Below are 24,381 nucleotides of genomic sequence, written 5' to 3' on the forward strand. Positions count from 1 at the left end.
CTTTTATAGTAATTGTGATAGTAGGCTAATATAGCTAATATAGACACTTACATCATGTGTTGTTTTCATTATAACACTTATATAAGACATTTAACGTTATTTTGATAGTAGGCTAATAAAGCTAATATAGACACTTAAATCATGTGTTGACTTCATTGTACTACTTGTGTAAGACATTTAAAGTCATTTTGATTGTAGGCTATTATAGACAATAACATAATGTGTTGTCTTCATTATAAGTTAAAGTTAAGAGTTAAAGTACCAATGATTGTCACACAAACATGAGGTGTGGCAAAATTTTTCTCTGCATTTGACCCATCACCCTTGATCAACCCCTGAGAGTTGAGGGGAGCAGTAAGCAGCAGTGGTGAACGCATAACACTTACATACGACTTTTAGAGCCATTTTGATAGTATGCTAATACAGCTAATACAGACATTTACATCATGTGTTGTCTTTGTTTTAATACTTATAGAAAACGTTTACAGTCATTTGATAGTAGGCTAATACAGCTAATATAGACACTTACATCATGTATTGTCTGCATTATAAAACGTATATATGCCTTTAAAGTACTTTTGATAGTAGGCTAATATAGCTAATATAGACACATCATGGGCTTCACGGTGGCAGAGGGGTTAGTGCGTCTGCCTCACAATACGAAGTTCCTGCAGTCCTAAGTTCAAATCCAGGCTCGGGATCTTTCTGTGTGGAGTTTGCATGTTCTCCCCGTGAATGCGTGGGTTCCCTCCGGGTACTCCGGCTTCCTCACACTTCCAAACACATGCACCTGGGGATAGGTTGATTGGCAACACTAAATTGGCCCTAGTGTGTGAATGTGAGTGTTAATGTTGTCTGTCTATTTGTGTTGGCCCTGTGATAAATTGGCGACTTGTCCAGGGTGTACCCCGCCTTCCGCCCGATTGTAGCTGAGATAGGCGCCAGCGCCCCCCGCGACCCCAAAAGAGAATAAGCGGTAGAAAATGGATGGATGGATAGACACATCATGTGTTGCCTTCATTTTAACACTTGTGTATGAGTTTTACAGTCATTTTGATAGTAGACTAATATAACTAATACAGACACTTACATCTTGTGTTGCCTTCATTATAAGACTTTTAAAGTCATTTTAATAGTAGGCATATATAGCTAATATAAACACTTACATCATGTGTTGCCTTCATTTTAACACTTATATAAGACTTTTAGAGTCATTTTGATAGTAGGCTAAAACAACTAATATAGACACTTAAGTCAAGTGTTGTCTTCATTATAACACTTATATATGACTTTTAAAGTACTTTTGATAGTCGGCTATTATAACTAATATAGACACTTACATCATGTGTTGCCTTCATTTTAACACTTATATATGACTTTTAAAGTACTTTTGATAGTCGGCTATTATAACTAATATAGACACTTACATCATGTGTTGCCTTCATTTTAACACTTGTGTATGACTTTTAGAGTCATTTTCATAGTAGACTAATATAACTAATCAAGACACTTACATCATGTGTTGCCTTCATTATAAGACTTTTAAAGTCATTTTCATAGTAGGCTAATATAGCTAATATAGACACCTACATCATGTTTTGCCTTCATTTTAACATTTATGTAAGACTTTTAGAGTCATTTTGATAGTAGGCTAAAACAACTAATATAGACACTTACATCATGTGTTGTCTTCATTATAACACTTATATAAGACTTTTAAAGTAATTTTGATAGTAGGCATATATAGCTAATATAGACACTTACATCATGTGTTGCCTTCATTTTAACACTTGTGTATGACTTTTACAGTCATTTTGATAGTAGACTAATATAAATAATCAAGACACTTACATCATGTGTTGCCTTCATTATAAGACCTTTAAAGTCATTTTAATAGTAGGCTTATATAGCTAATATAGACACTTACATCTTGTGTTGCCTTCATTTTAACACTTATATAAGACTTTTAGAGCCATTTTCATAGTAGGCTAAAACAACTAATATACACACTTACATCATGTGTTGTCTTCATTATAACACTTATATAATATTTTTAAAGTAATTTTGATAGTAGGCAAATATAGCTAATATAGACACTTACTTCATGTGTTGTCTTCATTATGACACTTATATAAGACTTTTAAAGTCATTTTGATAGTAGGCTAATATAGACACTTACATTATTTGTTGCCTTCATTTTAACACTTGTCTATGACTTTTACAATCATGTTGATAGTAGGCTAATATAGCTAATATAGACACTTACATCATTTATTGCCTTCATTTTAACACTTGTGTATGACTTTTACAATCATTTTGATGGTAGGCTAATATAGCTAATATAGACACTTACATCATGTGTTGCCTTCGTTATAACATTTATATAAGACTTAGAGTCATTTTGATAATAGGCTAAAATAACTAATATAGACACATCATTTGTTGGCCTTAATTATAACACTTATATAAGATTTTTAAAGTCCTTTTGATAGTAGGTTAATATAACTAAAATAGACACTTACATCATGTGTTGGTCTTAATTACAACACTTATATAAGACTTTTAAAGTCCTTTTGATAGGAGGCTAATATAACTAATATAGACACTTATAGTGGGACAAAAAGTATTTAGTCAGCCACCGATTGTGCAAGTTCTTCCACTTAAAATGATGACAGAGGTCTGTAATTTTCATCATAGGTACACTTCAACTGTGAGGGACAGAATGTGAAAAAAAAATCCAGGAATTCACATTGTAGGAATTTTAAATAATTTATTTGTAAATTATGGTAGAAAATAAGTATTTGGTCATTTCAAACAAGGAAGATCTCTGGCTCTCACAGACCTGTAACTTCTTCTTTAAGAAGCTCTTCTGCCCTCCACTTGTTACCTGTATTAGTGGCACTTGTTATCTGTATGAGAGACACCTGTCCACAGCCTCAAACAGTCGGACTCCAAACTCCACTATGGCCAAGACCAAAGAGCTGTCGAAGGACACCAGGAAAAGAATTGTAGACCTGCACCCGACTGGAAAGACTGAAACTACAATAGGCAAGCAGCTTGTTGTGAAAAAATCAACTGTGGGAGCAATTTTCAGAAAATGGAAGACATACAAGACCACTGATAATCTCCCTCGATCTGGGGCTCCACGCAAGATCTCATCCCGTGGGGTCAAAATGATCATGAGAACGGTGAGCAAAAATCACAGAACCACACGGGGGGACCTGGTGAATGACCTGCAGAGAGCTGGGACCAAAGCAACAAAGGTTACACTCAGTAACACACTACGCCGACAGAGAAGCAAATCCTGCAGTGCCAGACGTGCCCCCCTGCTTAAGCCAGTGGATGTCCAAGCCCTTCCGAAGTTTGCCAGAGGGCACACGGATGATACAGCAGAGGATTGGGAGAATGTCATGTGGTCAGATGAAACCAAAATAGAACAATTTGGTATAAACTCAACTCAACGTGTTTGGAGGAAGAAAAATACTGAGTTGCATCCCAAGAACACCATACCTACTGTGAAGCATGGGGGTGGAAACATCATGCTTTGGGGCTGTTTTTCTGTTAAGGGGACAGAACGATTGATCCGTGTTAAGGAAATAATGAATGGGGCCATGTATCGTGAGATTTTGAGCCGAAACCTCCTTCCATCAGTGAGAGCTTTGAATGGTTGACCAAATACTTATTTTACACCATAATTTAAAAATAAATTCTTTAAAATTCCTACAATGTGAATTCATGGATTTTTTTTTCACATTCTATCTCTCACAGTTGGAGTGTAACTTTGAGGAAAATTACAGAGCTCTGTCATCATTTTAAAAAGGAGAACTTGCACAATCGGTGGCTGACTAAATACTTTTTTGCCCCACTCTATATGATGTGTTGCCTTCATTGTACACAACTTTTCATTTTTTGCGGCCCCAGACAGATTATTTTTTTTTTGTATTTTTGGTCCAATATGGCTCTTTCGACATTACGTATCACAACAGATATTTTTGGTGGATGGTTAAAAGAGGTCAGGTCAAACAAAGCAAGAAGTAAGGCTTAATTAGGTCAAATGTTCTCAACCCTTCATGGGCGGGAGCAAGACAAAGATGACCGAAGTGGAAAGTAAGGACTGTTTTTCACATGACCGACTCCTGGGTATGACTCTTCACCGGCTCGTAAATATCTCCACAATGACACGTCCTGCCAGAGACTTGAGAGTGCAACAGGTGTTTTTGTCCAACGTGACTGCTCGGGAGTGAAGGTAAACAAGTGCGACACCTTCCCACGATGATGCGTCTGTTGGGGGTATTTTCTCACCGTCACGAGTCGCACTCCCGTTCCACACGGAGACCGAGCCAAAATCTCGTTATTGTGGTTGCAGTCACGCCCACTGTGATCAGAGTGGTGTATTTCAAGCCACGTAATAAAAGCCGTGAACAGAATTTGTGGCTGTTGTCAGGCCCGAGTACCCCGTCCCAGAGGTCGGGTCATAGAATGCATCCATTGTGACCGAAGAGTCACGGGAGTCTGATACTTGGTAATATATGACGACATGTTATGTAAACCAACGCAGCGTGGCCTAGAAAACGATGGCACTGTTTGTGTGACAGCATTTTATTGTCATTCAACATGTCAACATTGTTGTTAGCGTCCCTACTTCCGGCAGTCTTGTCCAGTTTGCTACAGATCTCTCTGGGACAAAACACAGATGAAAGATTAATACATTTAATAAACAGAAATGAAATACAATCCATAAAAGCAGTGACGTTGAGAAAAGAATACAATGATTTGCAAATCCGTTTCAACTTATATTCAATTAAATTGACTGCAAAGACAAGATACTTAACGTTCGAAACTGGTAAACGTTGTAATTGTTTTAGCTCATTCGGAATTTGATGCCTTTGACCTGTTTCAAAAAAAGCTGGCACAAGTGGCAAAAAAGTGTGAGCAAGTTGAGGAATGCTGATCAAAGACTTATTTGGAACATCCCACAGGTGAACAGGTTTATTGGGAACAGGTGGGTGCCATTATTGGGTATAAGAGCAGCTTCCATGAAATGCTCAGTCATTCACAAACAAGGGCGGGGCAAGGGTCGCCACTTTGTCGACAAATGCCTGAGCAAAATGTTTAAGAACAACATTTCTCAAGCAGCTATTGCAAGGAATTTAGGGATTTCACCATCTACGCTCCGTAATATCATCAAAAGGTTCAGAGAATCTGGAGAAATCACTGCATTTAAGCCATGATATTACACACCTCAGATACCTCAAGCGGTACTGCATCAAAAAGCCACATCAGTGTGTAAAGGATATCACCACATGGAAATACGACCATAGCACACCAATTCTCAAATCCCTTCACTGGCTTCCTGTTCCACTCAGGATTGAATGCAAAGTCTCCCTACTAACTCACTAGTGCCTCCATGGAAATGCCACCCCCACCCTCCCACCTCAAAGAACTACTGACCCCCAAATCCTCCACACGACACCTCCGCTCCAAACAGGCTAACCTCCAACCTCCAAGGACACAGCTACAAACTATGGGAGACTGGGCTTTCTGCTCCGCTGCTCCCAGTCTGTGGAACTCCCCCTGACCACCTGAGGGTACCACGGACAGTGAATGCTTTTGAAAAAGGCTTAAAAACCCTTATTAAAAAAAAAAAATAAAAAAATAAAAAGCTTTTTTTTATATATATGTGGATACTAATTGTAGCTATTAGGCTGTTCTAGTTTTTATTTTTATCATCCCATCCATCCATCCATTTCTACCGCTTATTCCCTTTGGGGTCGCGGGGGGCGCTGGTGCCTATCTCAGCTCCAATCGGGCGGTAGACACTTACACAATGGACAAGTCCCCACCTCATCGCAGGACCAACACAGATAGACAGACAACATTCACACACTAGGGCCGATTTAGTGTTGCCAATCAACCTATCCCCAGGTGCATTTTATTACTATTATTATGTTTTTAATACACTGTAGCACTTTGAGGTTGGTTACTCAATTTAAAGTGTTTTTTTACAAATACAATCTATTTTTGTTATTATTATTACTATTATTATTATTATGGGCTCAGGGACACTTCAGAAAACTACTGTCAATGACTACAGTGGGCGGTTTAGCTCGGTTGGTAAAGTGGCTGTGCCAGCAACTTGAGGGTTGCAGGGTCGATTCCCACTTCAGCCATCCTAGTCACTACTGTTGTGTCCTTGGGCAAGACACTTTACCCACCTGCTCCCAGTGCCACCCACACTGGTTTGAATATAACTTAGATATTGGGTTTCACTATGTAAAGTCCTTTGAGTCACTAGAGAAAAAGCGCTATATAAATATAATTCACTTCACTTCACTTCACTACAGTTGGCCGCTACATCAGTAAGTGCAGGTTACAACTCTTCTATGCAAAGCCAAAGCCATATATCAACAACACCCAGAAACGCAGTTGGCTTCGCTAGGCCCAAAGTTCAAAATCCAGCATCTGTGATGGTATGGGGGTGTATCAGTGCCCAAGGCATGGGTAACTTACACATCTGTGAAGGCACCATTAATGTCTTTGCAGTCAATTCAATTGAATATAAGTTGAAAAGGATTTGTTGTATTCTCTTTTTATTTACCATTTACACAACGTGACAACTATACTGCATTTGGCTATTATAGATATGCTGATAGCTGCAGAAACGCTGCCTTAACACGTTAATAGTAGGAAATGGGCAATACGGCCAAAGATCTATATGGCGATTACCAAAAATCTATAATATGCTAACATCTAACCACAAATCTGCGAATAAAGGCAGGCAGCAGTTAACGATACCCAATTTCTTTGGCGTGACCAACAAGGCAACTCCTGCTGTCAACATGACGCCACCACAACTGGGAACTGCACTACAGAAAAAAAAAATAAATAAATACGTTCTTAGACTAAACAGTCTTGTGAGCCAATTCTAATTCACCAGAGAGTAAGAATTAATGTAAACGTATCGACTGTTCAAGATCATATAATAACTATCTGCACATCTGTTTTATGTGCCATCAAAAAGAAAATTAAAAACATTCAATTAGATTTGATGATAGCAGCAAAAACGCTGCCTTAACACATTGATAGTGGGGATGGACGATACGGCCAAAGATCTATATCGCGATATATAATGGCGATTACCAAAAATATATATTATTTGGCATAATAATACATACTTTTCAAAGAGGTGTGCTAAGGCACCTAATTTATCTCTTGAGTATGCAGTCAGTATGGTGTCATTTCCAGTTGTATTATTTTGTCTAAAATATTATTATACTCCATGCTTATTTACTATTAATAGCTGGTTATTTTCTGCTGTCAAATGCTTTTATCTACAGTTTTGTTGAAGGGGTCCTATTATGATTATATTTCTAAATATAAAATACTTCCTTGTGGTCTTCATAACATGTAATGGTGGTTCTTTGCTCAAAATTTTGCTCAGATTATGTTTTACACATCATCTTCAAGTCGCGCCATTTTGTGGGCGGTCTTATTAACGTGCCTCTACTCAGACAGCGGCTTCTCCCATAGTGAGTCGACTGGCAATCAGCAGAGGATGCACGTGCATGTACAAGCCAGTCAGCCTCGCAGCAGGAGGACAGAGAAAAAGATGGCTTTTGGTTGACTAAAATGGCGGACTCGCGCAAAGCTCTTTGGGTGAATCCCTACCATCTATGGAGATATTCTGCTGACGTCACAAATTGGGCAAACTCCAAACAGCTTGTGTGTAGACAGAATAAAGACACAATTGTTGAATAAATATCTCCATGTTCCTCCATGGTTTTAGTTCACATTTTCAGATAGGGTGCATGGGAGTTTGCCCAACCAGTCTACATGTGCTTTGTGGACTTGGAGAAGGCATTCGACCTTGTCCCCAGGGAAGTCCTGTGGGGAGTGCTCAGAGAGTATGGGGTATCGGACTGTCTGAATGGTGGCGGTCCACTTCCTGTACGATCAGTGCCAGAGCTTGGTCCGCATTGCCGGCAGTAAGTCGGCCACGTTTCCAGTGAGGGTTGGACTCCGCCAAGGCTGCCCTTTGTCACAGATTCTGTTCATAACTTTTATGGAGAGAATTTCTAGGCGCAGTCAATGCGTTAAGGGGTTCCGGTTTGGTGGCTGCAGGATTAGGTCTCTGCTTTTTGCAGATGATATGATCCTGATGTCTTCAACTGGCCAGTATCTTCAGCTCTCACTGGATCGGTTCACAGCCGAGTGTGAAGCGACTGGGATAAGAAACAGCACCTCAAAGTCCGAGTCCATGGTTCTCGCCCCCAAAAGGGTGGAATGCCATCTTCGGGTTGGGGAGGAGACCCTGCTCCAAGTGGAGGAGTTCAAGTACCTCGGAGTCTTGTTCACAAGCGGGGGAAGAGTGCATCGTGAGATCAACAGGCAGATCGGTGCGGCGTCTCCAATAATGCGGACGCTGGGAGGAACTCAAAGTAAAGCCGCTGCTCTTCCACATGGAGAGAAGCCAAATGAGTCGGTTCAGGCATCTGGTCAAGATGCCACCCGAACGCCTCCCTAGGGAGGTGTTTAGGGCACGTCCGACCGGTAGGAGGCCACAGGGAAGACCAAGGACACGTTGGGTAGACTATGTCTCCCGGCTGGCCTGGGAACACCTCGGGATACCCCGGGAGGAGCTGGACCAAGTGGCTAGGGAGAGGGAAGTCTGAGCTTCCCTGCTTAGGCTGCTGTCCCCGCGACCCAACCTCGGATAAGCAGAAGAATGGATGGATGGATGGATTTTCAGATCCCAAATAAGTAAAAGCAGGTACCAATAGGTAAGAAATGTTGCTCTTGCATAATAGGTCCCCTTTAAAATTTATTTAAAACATATTTTTCTGTTGTTTGGATTTCTTTTTGTTTGTTTTAGGCGATACTGAAATGTGTGGTTATCGATCAAATATCAAGTAGTTACTGTACAGGTATTGGAAAAAGTACAGGTATTATACCCGTAACAGCTATTGTACTTAAAATATTTAAAATCCTTCAAAGATAACATTTTGGCAGTGTCACAATATCAATTAGTTCTTTATTAATTAATTAATTTATTTCTCTCTTGGGCCTAGAGACTTACTTCCCAAGTTTGTGAATGAAAACAAAAACATCAAAAATATTTTGTTGATAGTAAAACATATCGATCACCACATGTGGTATCGAACATATACTGATGATTTACCCAGTATCCTTGCTGTGGATATATGTATCGGTCCGCCCAGCTTAGTTCATAGTTCATATTTCACTTACACTTTATTTGCCGACACGGAGGAGAAGATCGGTGACTAGAAGTGACTTCACATGTCGTTGTGATCCGGACTTTCTTTTCAACTGGTGGCCCAGGGATCAAATCTGGCCCGGGTGTGACACCAGACCGGCCTCCTTGTTCTGTTCAAGACTTTGGGGAAATGTAAATTTTTGCAGCAAATTTAATATTTTTTTTAAATATTTGGCAGGACCTTGAACCTCCTATGGCCAACGTCTACTGTAGTGAACACATTATTTTGTAAAACAGGGCTGTTTTATTCTGAAATGTGTCAGTAATTGTACAACAGAGAATTGTGGTTCTCAAATTAAAAATAATAGTGAGTGAAGAAGTCCAAACCCAAGCTCAATAAATTTTCTAGATCTCGAGAATTGTGGCCAAAAGAACAATTTACTGTATTTTCAGGACTATAGAGCGCACTTGTATATAAGGCGCACCTACTACATAAAAAAAAAAAAAAAAATGGTATCCATATATTAGCCGCAGGTATATAGTTAGGAAATGAGTTATTTACACAGAAATATTCTGTAAATGTTTACTTATGATGAATAAATGATAAATGGGTTTTACTTGTATAGCGCTTTTCTACCTTCAAGGTACTCAAAGCACTTTGAAACTTACCGTATTTACTTGAATTGCTTCCGGGCATATAGTATGCGCCTGCCTTGAATTACTGCCGGGTCAAACTCACTTCGCAAAATAATTGGCACATGTTTAGGATTACCGCGGGGTCGTTACGTCACGATTGACATTTCCCCTGTCATCATTTTCAAAATGGAGGAGGCTGATTTCAATAATTTGAAATCGCATAAAGGGAAAAAGATTAAGAGCTGTTCAGTAGGATTTAAGGTCCAAGCTATTGAATACCGGTATGCCAAAAAGAACAGTAAGCAGCTATGTTTTATTAATATACATTGGGGCAAGACAGTATTTAGTCAGCCACCGATTGTGCAAGTTCTCCCACTTAAAATGATGACAGAGCTCTGTAATTTTCATCATAGGTACACTTCAACTGTGAGAGACAGAATGTGAAAAAAAAATCCACAAATTCACATTGTAAGAATTTTAAAGAATTTATTTGTAAATTAAGGTGGAAAATAAGTATTTGGTCAACCATTCAAAGCTCTCACTGATGGAAGGAGGTTTTGGCTCAAAATCTCACGATACATGGCCCCATTCATTCTTTCCTTAACACGGATCAATCGTCCTGTCCCCTTAGCAGAAAAACAGCCCCAAAGCATGATGTTTCCACCCCCATGCTTCACAGTAGGTATGGTGTTCTTGGGATGCAACTCAATATTCTTCTTCCTCCAAACACGACGAGTTGAGTTTATACCAAAATGGATACATGGATGATACAGCAGAGGATTGGGAGAATGTCATGTGGTCAGATGAAACCAAACTAGAACTTTTTGGTATGAACTCAACATTAGGGCTGAACTATTCTGACATGTTTGTTACAACCCAAAGATGTGTAGATGTAGCATGGATACTTGAAGTGGAAATCTCCAATTTTACAAAAGCAGTGAAGTTGTCACGTTGTGTAAATGGTAAATAAAAAGAGAATACAATGGTTTGCAAATCCTTTGCAACTTATATTCAGTTGAATAGACTGCAAAAACAAGATATTTCATGTTCACACTGAGAAACTTTGTTGTTGTTTGCAAATATTAGCTCATTTGGGATTTGATGCCTGCAACGTCTTTCAAAAAAGCTGGCACAAGTGGCAAAAAATAGTAAGAAAGTTGAGGAATGCTCATAAAATACTTATTTGGAACATCCTACAGGTGAACAGGCTAATTGGGAACAGATGGGTGCCATGATTGGGTATAAAAGCAGCTTCCATGAAATGCTCACTCATTCACAAACAAGGACGGGGCGAGGGTCACCACTTTATCAACAAATGCCTGAGCAAATTTTTTAAGAACAACATTTCTCAAGCAGCTATTTCAAGGAATTTAGGGATTCCACCATCTGTGCTCCGTAATATCATCAAAAGGTTCAAAGAATCTGGAGAAATCTACGTAAGCAACATTGAATGCTCGTGACCTTGCATCCCTCAGGCGCTGCTGCATCAAAAAAGCCACATCAGTGTGTAAAAGATATCACCACATGGGCTCAGGAACACTCTAGAAAACCTTTACCAGTCATAGGCGCCAATCTCGTGGGTGCTTCAGGGCCCGAGCATCCACGGACAATGCCGAGCACCCTCATGAGATTGATGGCAACTTTGAATTTTTAAAATACATTTTGAAGAAGCAGTCTTGTTGTAGTTAAATTTGTGGCAAGTGTGGTCGGTTTTACAAATAATAAAGCCACAAATCATATCGGATATTAACTTCGTTGAATGTCAATTTTTTTTTTAATACACACACACTGAGCTCCCACTGACAGAAATGTAGATTGGCGCCTATGCTGTCAGTAACTACAGTTGGTCGCTACATCTGTAAGTGCAAGTTAAAACTCTACCATGCTAATCCTAAGCCATTTTTCAACAACACCCAGAAACGCCGCCGGCTTTGCTGGGGCCGAACTTATCTAAGATCAATCAATCAACCAATCAATCAATCAATCAATGTTTATTCATATAGCCCTAAATCACAAGTGTCTCAAAGGGCTGCACAAGACACAACGACATACGCGGTTCAGCGCCCACATAAGGGCAAGGAAAACTTCACAACCCATTAGGACATAAATGAGAATGACTATGAGAAACCTTGGAGAGGGCCTCTAGGGGAGACTGGATGCAATGGACGCCGAGTGCGTCTGACATAATATTGTGAAAGTCCAGTCCATAGTGGATCTAACATAATAGTGAGAGTCAGGTCCATAGTGGGGCCAGGAGGAGACCAGCAAGATGGACTGATGCAAAGTTGAAAAGTGTTTTCTGGTCTGATGAGTTAACATTTCAAATTGTTTTTGGAAACTGTGGACATGGTGTCCACCGGAACAAAGAGGAAAAGAACCATCCGGACTGTTCTAGGGTCAAAGTGTAAAAGGCAGCATGTGTGATGGTATGGGGGTGTATTAGTGCCCAAAGCATGGGTAACTTACACATCTGTGAAGGCACCATTAATGCTGAAAGGTACATACAGCTTTTAAAGCAACATACTTTGCCATCCAAGCAACGTTATCATGGACGCCCTTGCTTATTTCAGCAAGACAATGCCATGCCAGGTGTTACAACAGCATGGCTTCATAATAAAAGAGTGCGGGTACTAAACTGGCCTGCCTGTAGTCCAGACATTGAAGATGTGTGGTGCCATATGAAGGCTAAAATATGAGAAGGGAGACTGATGAACAACTTAAGCTGTACATCAAGCAAGAATGGGAAATAATTCCACTTCAAAAATGTCTCCTCAGTTCCCAAACCTTTACTGAGTGTTGTTAAAAGGAAAGGCCATGTAACACACTGGTAAAAATGCCTTTTGCTGGCATTAAATTCTAAGTTCATGATTATTTGCAAAAAAAATAACAAAGTTTCTCAGTGTGATCATGAATTATCAGTCTATTCAATTAAATATAAGTTGAAAAGGATTTGTTGTTTTCTCTTTTTATTTACCATTTACACAAGGTGACAGCTTCACTGCTTTTGAGTACTGGAATTATTTACTCATTACAAATATTTTAACTGAGCAAAAAGCATGGCAATACTCTGTCACTTAATGTATTGTTTGTCGTCGTTCTTAAAGCAGCAGGAGTCGTCGGTTGTTCACGAGCCCGCCACCGACTCTGAAGATGGCAAAGAAAACCGAAAGAGGGTTCAAAAATATGTTAAACCAAATGTAGGTTTTTTGTGTATTTACCTTTGACAACAAGTTTGGTGGAACACTCCACTCTTCCCAGGGCGTTCTCCGCAACAACCGTGTAGTCCCCGCGGTCCCTGGGCCCCACCTTGAGTATGGCCATGGAGCACACCCCGCACGTGTTGGTGATGTAGTAGTTGGCGTTGGTGTTGAGGCTGACGTTGTTTCTGTACCAAGTGATGTAAGGTTTAGGGTTTCCCGTCACAGCGCAGCTCATGTAGCATTCGTAGCTCTCGGGAGCGTTGTGCATTTTAAGTGGCACGGAGAAGGCGGGAGGTGCCTCAAAGCGGCAGTCCTTGGAGTCCGGAAGGTTCAAAGCAAATGACTCTGGAATGCATGTTGGGTGAGAGAGTTGTTAAAAATCGATACAATTGCAGTAATATAAGTACAGTTCATTTTGATAGTCTAATATATCCACCCATCCATCTATTTTCTACAGCTTATTCCCTTTGGGGTTGCGGGGGTGGGGGGGGGGGGGGGGTATGGGGGGGGGGGGGGGGGGGGCTGGTGTCTATCTCAGTTACAATCCTGGACAAGTCGCCACTTCATCGCAGGGCCAGTCTAATATAATAAAACAATAATTAAAAAACTAGAACATTCCCGTGGAAATTTTGATGGGCCTGCTATCTGTGCTATGGACCTCTGGCCTGGTTCCTCGGAAGTCATCGTACTTCTAAGAGGGTGCAGAGTGTCCGAATCCGTGAGTTTTACGTGTAACTGTACAAAATAAGCTACCGAGCAAGCCTATAACGTTCGCATGTGCGCATTAGACTGCTAACACTTAGCATGTGTACTAACAACGCCAAGCTAACCGTTAGCATGTCTCACATATCAAGTAACCCGGCTGTAAGCTGTATGGCTGCAGAAGTAGAGAATAAAGTGAAAAAAACAGCAAAAAATGTTAGCATGCTAATATTAGCTTGCTCGCATGCTAACAGTAAACAAGTGTCACGTACCAAGTTATTTGACTCTAGGGTAAACAGATGCAAATTTGGCTAAAAAAATATCACGCTTATGTTAGCATGCTAGCAAGCTAACCTTAGCATGCTATCAGTTAGAATGTCACATACTAAGTTATATGACTATAAGGTGTATAGCTGTCTTATTAGAGAAAAAAATTGCAGTTAGCTAAAAAGTTAGCATGTTAATGTAAGTACGCGACCATGCTAACACTAGCATGCTAGCAGTTAAAAAGTGTCACATAACAAGTTGTAGGACTCTAGGGTATATAGCAGCAAAAATAGCTCCAAAACCTAATGCTTTACTGTTAGCATGCTAACATAAACATGCTAGCTGTTAGCATGTTTCACATACAAGTTATATGACCTTAAGGTATACGGCAGTGGGATTACAGAACAAACGGTGTACAATTTGAAAACACATTATTGTTAGCATGCTATCATGCTAACGTTAGCACGAAGTGTCACATTCAAAGTTATATGACTCTAAGGTGTATGGCTGCCAAATTGGAGAAACAAATAGAAATATTGGCTGAAAACGATGTCATGCTAATATTAGCATTATTACTTTAACAAGCTAGCACATGACTGGGTAAGAAGAAATATCATAGTACAGTATTTGTTGGTGTAGACAAAGAGAGTAGCGAAAAAGCTAGCATAGAATGTTAGCATGTTAATATAAGAGACATTAGCAAAAAAATTGTCGTAAGAGAAATGTGCGGAATTATAATAATAAGAGTTGAAGTATGAGGAAAAATAATATGGGCCTGCTGCATTGCAAGCGCCCATTGACTGCTGCAATGCAGCAGGCCCATAAACAAATGTGTTTGGTGTAAACTTCAACCTTATCTTCATGTTTGCTTTGAAAAGTAATGTCCCTGCAGAATATAAACTGTAATACAAATGGTTGTTAAAATGGGAGAATTGTACTCACTTTTGTGAGGCACTGTATACAAAGTTTTCTGGTCAGTACAATACAGCATGGGTATTTAACTAGTGGCACATGGGCCAAATCCTGGGGTTCGGTTTAAAAAATATTGAAGGAGACCCAAGAGTTTTGTGGTAGATTCCTGAAAACCATGAAGTACTGTCATATACCCTCCAGCAGCCTAGGCAGAGAAGCCGAGACTTTCCTTTCCACAACATGGTCCACCTAATCCCGGGGGATGCCGAGGCGTTCCCAGACCAGCCAGGAGACATAGTTTCCCAACGTGTCCAAGGGAGGCGCTTGGGTAGCATCTTGACCAGATGCCCGAACCACCTCATCTGGTTCCCCTCCATGTGGAGGAGCAGCGACTTTAGTTTGAGCTCCCCCCGGATGGCAGAGCTTCTCACCCTAGCTCTAAGGGAGAGCCCCGCAACCCGGCAGATGAACTTATTTCGGCCGCTTGTAACGGTGATCATGTCCTTTCGGTCATAACCCAAAGCTTATGATCATAGGTAAAGATGGGAACGTAGATCGACCGGTAAATTGAGAGTTTTGCCTTCCGGCTCAGCTCCTTCTTCACCACAATGGATCGATACAGTGTTCCATTACTGAAGTCACCGCACCGATCACATATTGATCTCATGATTCACTCTTCCCTCACTTGTGATCAAGACTACGAGTTACTTGAACTGCTCCACTTGGGGCAAGATCTCTTCCCCTGGCCGGAGATGGCACTCCACCCTTTTCCGGGCGAGAACCAGGGACTCGGATTTGGAGATTTACATTCCGGTCGCTTCACACTCGGAAGCGAACCGATCCAGTGAGAGCAGAAGATCCTGGCCAGATGAAGCCATCAGGACCACATCATCTAATCCTGAAGCCACCAAACCGGATCCCTTCAACGCCTAGAAATTCTGTCCATAAAAGTTTTGAACAAAATCAGTGACTAAGGGAAGGAAACGGGTCGGACTTACTGCCGGCATTGCGGACCCAGCTCTGACCCTGTTCTCTCAGGGACATATGGACAATCTTTAACTGGCTACTTTTCCGCTTAGTCTTCACTCTTGTCGGAAGGCTATTTTTCTCTGAATTCCGTAACTTTAAAGAAATAAATAGACAAACATCAAAATAAGACTAATAGTGAAGGTAGAAGTCTGGCCCCCTGGTCTGTAAGTTTCTGTAAATGTAGTTAACTACCCCTGCAATACTTTAACAAAACGCCAATCAAACATTCCCACCTTTCTCTCTCTTCACCTCCCAGGTGGGCGACTCCGAGGGCTTGGAAGTCCCCATGTCGTTCTTAGCGTAGACCCGGAACTTGTACTGCCTGCCAGGCATGATGTTGACCGCGGTGAACTTGTTGTTGAAGAGATGGTCAGCGACGGCTTGCCACGTCCGCTTGACAGAGTCACGCTTGCTGATGGTGTAGTGGAGCCTGTCATCTTTCTTCTCATCCGGAGAGGCCGTCCACGCGATTGTGATGGTGCCAGACACGTTCTCTTCCAACTCCACCGGGCCTGGAGGCTTGGGGTCATCTGCAGTACAAATACACTGGGGAATAATCATGTTTGTACATACCAAACTAATGCTCTAATTACATCCTATTCAATTGACAAAGTTAGAAGCGAATACATAAGCTTGTCAAAAGTTGTCACTTTGTGTAAATGGTAAATAAAAAGAGAATACAACAAATCCTTTTAAACTTATATTCAATTGAATAGACGGCAAAGACAATATATTTCATCTTCCCACTGAGAAACTTTGTTATGCTTTGCAAATAATCATGAACTTAGAATCAAATGGCCGCAACACATTGCAAAAAAGTAATTTTTTACCAGTGTAAAAAAGGCCTTTCCTTTTAACAACACTCAGTAAAGGTTTCGGAACTGAGTAGACACATTTTTGAAGTGAAATTATTTCCCATTCTTGCTTGAAGTACAGCTTAAGTTGTTCAACAGTATCGCTTCTCATGTTTTAGCCTTCATATGTCCAATGGGAGACAGTTCTGGACTACAGGCAGGCCAGTCTTTTCCATTGAAGCCACGCTGTTGTAACACATTGTTTGGCTGAAATAAGCAGGAGGGTCCATGATAAGGTTGCTTAGATGGCAACGTATGTTGCTCCAAAAGCTGTATGTACCTTTCAGCATTAATGGTACCTTCACAGATGTGTAAGTTACCCATGCCTTGGGCACTAATACACCCCCATACCATCACACATGCTGCCTTTTACACTTTGGATGGTTCTTCTCTTTGTTCCAAAGGACACGACGTCTGCAGTTTCCAAAGACAATTTGAAATATTAACTCGTCAGACCTCAGAACACTTTCTCCAGATCCTCTGACTCTTTTGATGATATTATGGAGTGTAGATGGTGAAATCTCTAAATTTGCAATAGCTGGTTGAGGGTTGTTGTTCTTAAACAGTTTGCTCACAAATTTGTTGACAAAGTGGTGATCCTCGCCCTGTCCTTGTTTGTGAATGAGTGATCATTTCATGGAAGCTGCTTTTATACCCATAGCTCGGTTGGTAGAGCGTCTGTGCCAGCAACCTGAGGGTTGCAGGTTCGATTCCCACTTCCGACATCCTAGTCACTGCCGTTGTGTCCTTGGGCAAGACACTTTACCCACCTGCTACCAGTGCCACCCACACTGGTTTAAATGTAACTTAGATAGTGGTTTCACTATGTAAAGCGCTTTGAGTCACTAGAGAAAAGCGCTATATAAATATAAGTCACTTCACTTCACTTCACCCAATCATGGCACCTTCCTGTTCCCAATTAGCCTGTTCACCTGTGGGATGTTACAAATTCGTGTTTGATGAGCATTCTTCAACCAGTTCGAACGTTAAGTATTTTGTCTTTACAGTCTATTCAATTAAATTTAGGTTGAAAAAATGATTTGCAAATTATTGTATTCTCTTTTTATTTACCATTTACACACGTGCCAACTTCACTGCTTTTAGGGTTTGTAGTTCTCTGAATAGTGCCCGGTCAAAAACAGTGGCTTTAACCGTTGTGGCTCTTGGTAACCTCCTGGTGTAGTTTGCATTAACTCCACAAGACGGCGCTTACTGCATTTGAAATATCACGAGTGGCCAAAATCCTACAGTCCTATCGAGTACCTGTGCATGTGCTTTAAGATGTTGCTCGTGCTTTTAAGGTCATGGTGTCAAAACTCATGCATGTTACACTTGTTTACAATGAGCACATCAGCGGTTTGAGCGCTGACTCAGCAGCTTGTGCCTTACCACTCTTTGGTTCCATGCTGCAACATACTTGTTAAACCATGGCCAGGTGGTCAAAGAGAGCTTGTTTTCTTTTCCACATTCTCATGCAATTCATATTTAAAATCAAACAATTAATTTGTTATATAATTACCACATCCTCTTTGCGGTTTAGGTAGCCATGGCTATAAATGTTGGGTGTCCTCTTACCAATCAGCGTACCTGTCACTCTTATCTCAACACTGGAGGTCACCTGTCCAACCATATTCTTCAAGATAAGGGTGTAGAGTCCGGTGTCCTGACGCTCGGACGAAGTGATTATTAATTGTGAAGATGTGTCTGAATTGCTCACTGTCACATGCTTAGGAACAGGAAGACCGTCCTTCATCCATGTAACGGTCGGTTTTGGAGAGCCCTGAGAACACCAAGATATGTTTTACTTAAAATGATAGTTTGTGACTTCATTTATTCATTGGGGACGCATACTGAACCTTAAAGTTGTAGTTGAGCCTTACGGAGTTCCCAGTTCTTGCAACAATAAAGTTCTTAATTTTCTTGTCAGTAAAATGAGGTCTCACTGTATGAGAAGTTTCAGACAACATAAATCCGGGTTACAAAAAAAAATCATGTAAAATTTCACGCACTCACCTGGGGGAGGCATTGCGATTATATGGTTGTCCAACTCTTCAGGTTCACTGTCTCCACCTTCGTTGGTGGCGACAACTCTCACCCAGTACATGGCCATGGACTTGAGGCCCATGATGGTGAAAGAGTTCACAATAATTACACTGGAGTTACAGCGACCCCATTCTGGGTTGTCTGCTGTCCTGAGCTCCACAAAATACCCTTTGGCCTCATCCTGGACTCCTTCTTTTTCCTTAGGTTTGGTCCAGCTTAAAGATAAGGTGGTGTACGTCGAATCAGTCACCTTCAAGTCCGTGACTTTTCCCGGGGGCTCTAAATGGCATCATCAAATAGTTATTCGGAGAATGGTGCAGTCATCTTTCTCATTCTAATTCATTTTGAAATACTTCTCACTCTTTGGATCTCGGGCAAAAACGAACTCGGAAGGTGCACTTGGCTCGCCAGCACCAGAAATGTTGATAGCTGAAACGCGGAACTCGTACTCGATGCCCTCAACAACGTCTTTAACAGCATACTTCTTCTCTGTTGGTGTTAGGCATGTATCAAAACTAGCAAATTATGAATGTCTATGTTAATAATTCTAGGATGTTACCTTTAATGGGTTCCTCTGGTGGGTTGACTAGGCCCCAAAGATTGCTTCCGTTCTTTCGTTTCTCCACATTGTAACCCAAAATGTTGGTTCGACCGGTATTTGAAGGCTCAGACCATGCAAGGTTGATGCAGTCTTTGAAAGCACTTATAACTTTCAGGCCAGTGGGTGGTCCAGGGTATGCTACAAACATGTTATCTTTTTAAAATAACATACCGTGTTTAAGTCATTATTTACCTTGAAATAATGTACCTTTGGTCCCTGCCTGAATGTCATCAGTTTCCATCATTTCACTAATGCCTTGATCATTTTCAGCCCTGATGTGATAGCAGTACTTTCGCCCGTGATCCACATCTGTGTCCCTGTATTTTGCTTCGGGTCCTATTTTTCCCAATTTCTTCCAACTGTTCCGACCAATTTGCTGGCGTTTCAGGATGTAGTTGGTAATCGGGGAGCCTCCATTGTCTTTGGGAGGCCTCCATTTGAAATCGATGCAGGATGCCGAGCTTTCAATTATGTCTACAGGGCCCAGCGGCGGTGTTGGCCTGTCTGCAAGCAAATAAAAGAACATGAAATGTTGTAGATATCAAGTGTTGTCCATAGAATATTGTTCATACAAACCTAATACAATGAGCTGGGTAATTGCGTCTGCTGTTCCAAATTCATTCTTAATCTTCAGCTTTATTTCTCCCCTGGTCTTGCGGTTGCACTTCAGAAGCAGCAGGCGACTGTGTGAGCCAGACTTTTCAATTCTGAGGTGGGGGTCCTCCAGCAGCTCTTCACCTTCGTTGTACCACTGGATCTTCAAGGGTTCGCGGCCCACAAAGTTCAGCTTGAAGGCTGCGTCTTTACCAGTCTTTACGACAACCGGTTTCATAAAGTGGTCTAGATCATCCTGGTTGAGTCTTGGAGGATCTGGTGAAGAGACACTGTTTTCATCACTCGGTCTGTCAATTGATTTCAACCATCCGTCAGTACCTTCCACAACCAGCATTGCTTCTGTTTTACGGCCATCAGCTTCATATCGATATTTCCCATTGTCCTCTTCCTTGCAGTTTTTGAACACTAGCTTGCGATAAGTCCCATCGTTAACAAAGTACATCTCTTCAGTGGCTGTCACCTGACAAACATACAGTAAACTCACATTAAAGCCATAGAAAGTTTCTTCTGTTCCCATCAAAGCTTGTGTGCTCCTCACCTCTCTCCCATCTTTGTACCAGACCCCTTCACAGTTTTCGCTGCTCAGTCTGCAGACCAGCTCCGTCTCAGTATCAATAATTGCACTGATGTCTGAGAGACCACTGGTGAAGTAAACCCCTGGGTCTGAAGGGGTTTGTTAGATCGTCAGAAAGAAGTAGTAACATTTGAAGCAAATTTATTTTTTTCTTTCTTACCGATAACAGTATCAGGAACAAGCGGGCCTGTTCGCACTCTCTTCTTCTTCTTTTGAATCATCTCCTCTTCTTCTGCATCAGAGACTTGAATTGCAGTCACAGGGTCCTCTACTTGTACCTTCTTCTTGGCTGCTACTTGTGTAGGCTCACCGTCTTCCTGTTCCTCTTCCTCTTCAAAATCCTCTTCAAAATCCTCTTCTTCCCCCTCATCTTCTTCCTCCTCCTCCTCTTCCTCTTTCTCCTTGTGTTCCTCCTCCTCCTCTTCGTCTTCTTCCTCTTTTTCCTCCTCCTCTAGTTCAACTTTCTCTTCTTCAACTTGTTCATTTTTCATCACGCCTGATTCTGTGGTGCCATTTTTCATCACACCTGATTCTGTGGTAGCAGTTGTCTCATCTCTTCGTTTCATCTCAGCTTTTTCCACCTTCTTTACATTTGCTTTCTCCTTCAGTTTTTTCTTGGCTTTGGGCTTTGCTTTGGCTTTAGACTCTGTTTCGGCTTTTGAGCCAGCCTTTTGTTGGGCCGTAGCTTTAATCTCTGTTTTGGCTTTAGAGATACCCTGTGCTACGGCTTTACCTTCAGATATAGCCTCAACTCTTTCAGTTGCAGCTGCTGCAGCTGTTTCCGCCTTCACCTCCGCCTCCGCCTCCGCCTCCGCCTCCGCTTCCACCTCCGCCTCCGCCTCCGCCTCCGCCTCCGCCTTCGCCTTCGCCTTCGCCTTCACAATCAACTCGCCTCTCTCCTTTTGTAACTTGGCCTGTTGCTCCTCTGCGATCTTCAACAGCTCTTCTCCACCACCGCCTGCTCGCGTTGTTTTGCGTGCTTTCTTCTTTCCGCGAGAGTTTGGATCATTGTCAGCTGATACACAAAAGAGACATTAACTCTGCTTCCACCAGCATTTTGAAAATACTTCTTTCATTTACCTTCCACCATGAGCCAGGCGCTGCAGGATTGAAGTCCAATATCAGCTGCATAAATTCCTTTATCAAATACCAGGCAGTCCTTCACCACCAGAGTATGAATCAGCATATCCTCTGACACAATGATATCATATTTGTCTCCTTGCTCCAGTGAAATATTCTTTCCCTTCCAGTTAATTTTTTTAATGGGTTGCGAAACGACACACTGAAACACGGCATCTTCCCTTTCTTCTGCTTTGACGTCCTGAATCTTCACCAGAAAGTCTACACTGGGAACTAAATCAAGATGGCAGCTTGTTTGAGCGTCACAGTTAATTATGTAAACTGAAATACGAGATTTAATTGAGACAGCATCTCACCTTTCAAGTCAGTCGAGAAGATTTTAACTCCGTCAACCTCCACTTGGTACAATCCGGCGTCTTCTGGGCTAACGCCATTGATGCTAAACACAAACCTCTTCCCCACTTGCCTCAAGGCGTGCTTGTCGTCTGTGTCGTCGTCAAAAGGAACCATAACACCGTCCTGTACAAAAACATGTGTTCTGCCGCACTTTCTCATTTTTTCTTTAAAAAAAGTAGCACAAAGCATCTGACCTTAAACAAGAAGATTCTGCTTGCAGCGTCCCTGAGTGACATTTCAAGTTCAAACTCTGCTTCACCGTTTGCTTTCATTTCAATGGGTTTCAGATTACACAATCTCTCAACAACCTGTTTGTTGAATCACAAACAGGACATAAACATGCTCTTGTATGAAACCTTTTCTTATTGGTACTCTGCTCACCATACAAAGATGCAGAGAAACTCACCTTTTCTTGCTCATGTTCCCTTTCCAGCTTCTTCTCGTTCAGTTTCTTCAGCATCCAGCGGAAATCCGTGACCCCGTACTCCCAGCAGATTTTTTCGTAGCATTTTTTATCAGCACTCATCAAAAGTTCCCAAAATCTGTCATCAACAACTCGTTTGACTTCTGCTTTTGGTTCATTGTTAACCCTAGAGGAAGGAGTTCATACATCAACCTGCATGCCATCAACTTTACTTTTGCCCATTGGTATTCTGCCCTCCTACTTGTTTTTTAAGGCTTTTCTCAAATCTTCAGGTGTCTCCCGTATAGCTACAATTGCAAAGGGGGTGTAACATTGGTTAGTACAATGTACTTCTGTCTTTGCAAGTCACACAGTGTGTAGAGTGTACCTGTTCTTGATTGCTGCAGGGCTCGGCTCTTTTTGTACCCAACTACAGAGTAAGACATTAGAAAGTAGAATGTAGTGATTGACTTTGATTATTTTATGTAACGACTCACCCTCGATCACATTTAGAGCAGCAGTGACAATGGCTTTTCCATACTTGTTGGTAGCGAAACACTTGTAGGTGTCAGCATGATCCACTGATATATCTGGAATCTACAATGATACATAGTCAATATGAGACTACAGTCATCCACTTTGTCAACTTGGCAACAAAAAAAATTGAGTCAGAGTACCGTATTTTCCAGGCTATAAGGCGCACTCAAAATCATTTTTTTCCCTCAAAACTCGACAGTGCGCCTAATGTACGGAATAATTTTGGTTTTGCTTACCGACCTCGAAGCAATTTTATTTGGTACATGGTGTAATGATAGTGTCTGCAATATGATCCCGGAAAAGGGTGGAGTGCCATCTCCCGTTTGGGGAGGAGACCCTGTCCCAAGTGGAGGAGTTCAAGTAGCTCGTAGTCTTGTTCACGAGTGAGGGAAGAGTGGATGGTGAAATCGACAGGCAGATCGGTGCGGCGTCTTCAATAATGCGAACGCTGTATCGATCCGTTTTGGTGATGAAGGAGCTGACCTGGAAGGCAAAGCTCTTGTTTTACCTGTCAATCTACGTTCCCATCTTCACCTATGGGCATGAGCTTTGGGTTATGACCGAAAGGACAAGATCATGGGTAAAGGCGGCCGAAATGAGTTTCCTACGCCGGGCGGTGGGGCTCTCCCAACGGGAGGGGCTCAAAGTAAAGCCACTGCTCCTCCACATGGAGAGGAGCCAGACGAGGTGGTTGGTGCATCTGGTCAGGATACCACCCGAACGCCTTCCTAGGGAGGTGTTTAGGGCATGTCCGTCTGGTGAGGTAGGAGGCCACGAGGAAGACCTGGCCTGGGAACACCTCGGGATTGAGGTGGACGAGGTGGCTGGGGGGAGGGAAGTCTGGGCTTCCCTGCTTAGGCTGCTGCGCCCGCGACCCGACCTCGAATAAGCGGAAGAAGATAGATGGATGCAATATGACGGCACTCACACATAAGAGATACATGTAAACTGCGATATGACACCATTAAATAACACCAGAACTTTGAATATTCCACGCACCGCTTGATGGATTGTCGGCCCATTACGGCAACCATAGTCAGAGATACAAGTATTACTATGGTGTGTGTATAAGGACCGCAAAATTCCACCCATTAGCAGACATATTATCCGGTGTTTTGTTTCACAATATTATGCGAAATCAACTTTTCTTACCTTCTGGTACCTGCTGATGTGTATTTGGGGTCTGCATAAGTCCTGAAAATTTCCCCACGTCCGCCACTGTTCTTTTTCTCTACCTTCTTATGTGACATTCATCCTCCGCTGTTGCTATTTCTAATATAAAGTATTGTAAGGTTCTTACTTATATCTGTCAGTAAAC

At 41.7% G+C, this 24,381-nt stretch overlaps 1 protein-coding gene across 1 annotated transcript; it reads right to left on the minus strand.

The window, feature by feature from the left end:
* Positions 1 to 10,393: 10,393 nt before the first annotated feature.
* igfn1.3 (immunoglobulin like and fibronectin type III domain containing 1, tandem duplicate 3) lies at positions 10,394 to 22,670 on the minus strand. The gene is made up of 18 exons (XM_061885442.1): positions 22,530 to 22,670; positions 22,318 to 22,431; positions 22,084 to 22,246; positions 21,728 to 22,000; positions 21,540 to 21,662; positions 20,793 to 20,873; positions 20,612 to 20,748; positions 20,392 to 20,533; positions 20,035 to 20,328; positions 19,666 to 19,962; positions 19,417 to 19,596; positions 19,218 to 19,346; positions 18,828 to 19,136; positions 18,671 to 18,756; positions 18,402 to 18,594; positions 16,194 to 16,490; positions 13,069 to 13,395; positions 10,394 to 12,994 (listed from the first exon to the last, which is right to left on the minus strand). Exons 1-18 carry the CDS (start codon positions 22,647 to 22,649, stop codon positions 12,975 to 12,977), a joined length of 3,285 nt encoding a protein of 1,094 aa, XP_061741426.1. The 5' UTR covers positions 22,650 to 22,670; the 3' UTR covers positions 10,394 to 12,974.
* Positions 22,671 to 24,381: the final 1,711 nt, after the last annotated feature.

Source organism: Nerophis ophidion, linkage group LG02 (genome assembly GCF_033978795.1).
Source record: "Nerophis ophidion isolate RoL-2023_Sa linkage group LG02, RoL_Noph_v1.0, whole genome shotgun sequence".
NCBI lineage: Eukaryota > Metazoa > Chordata > Actinopteri > Syngnathiformes > Syngnathidae > Nerophis > Nerophis ophidion.

Coding starts and splice junctions, on each gene's coding strand:
- igfn1.3 (XM_061885442.1), bottom strand. CDS start 22,649: ATGAGTGCTGATAAAAAATGCTACGAAAAAATCTGCTGGGAGTACGGG. Junction 20,329..20,391: donor AGCAATGCTGGTTGTGGAAG/GTACTGACGGAT, acceptor TCTCTTCACCAG/ATCCTCCAAGACTCAACCAG. Junction 18,757..18,827: donor AATCGCAATGCCTCCCCCAG/GTGAGTGCGTGA, acceptor CTTCTCATACAG/TGAGACCTCATTTTACTGAC.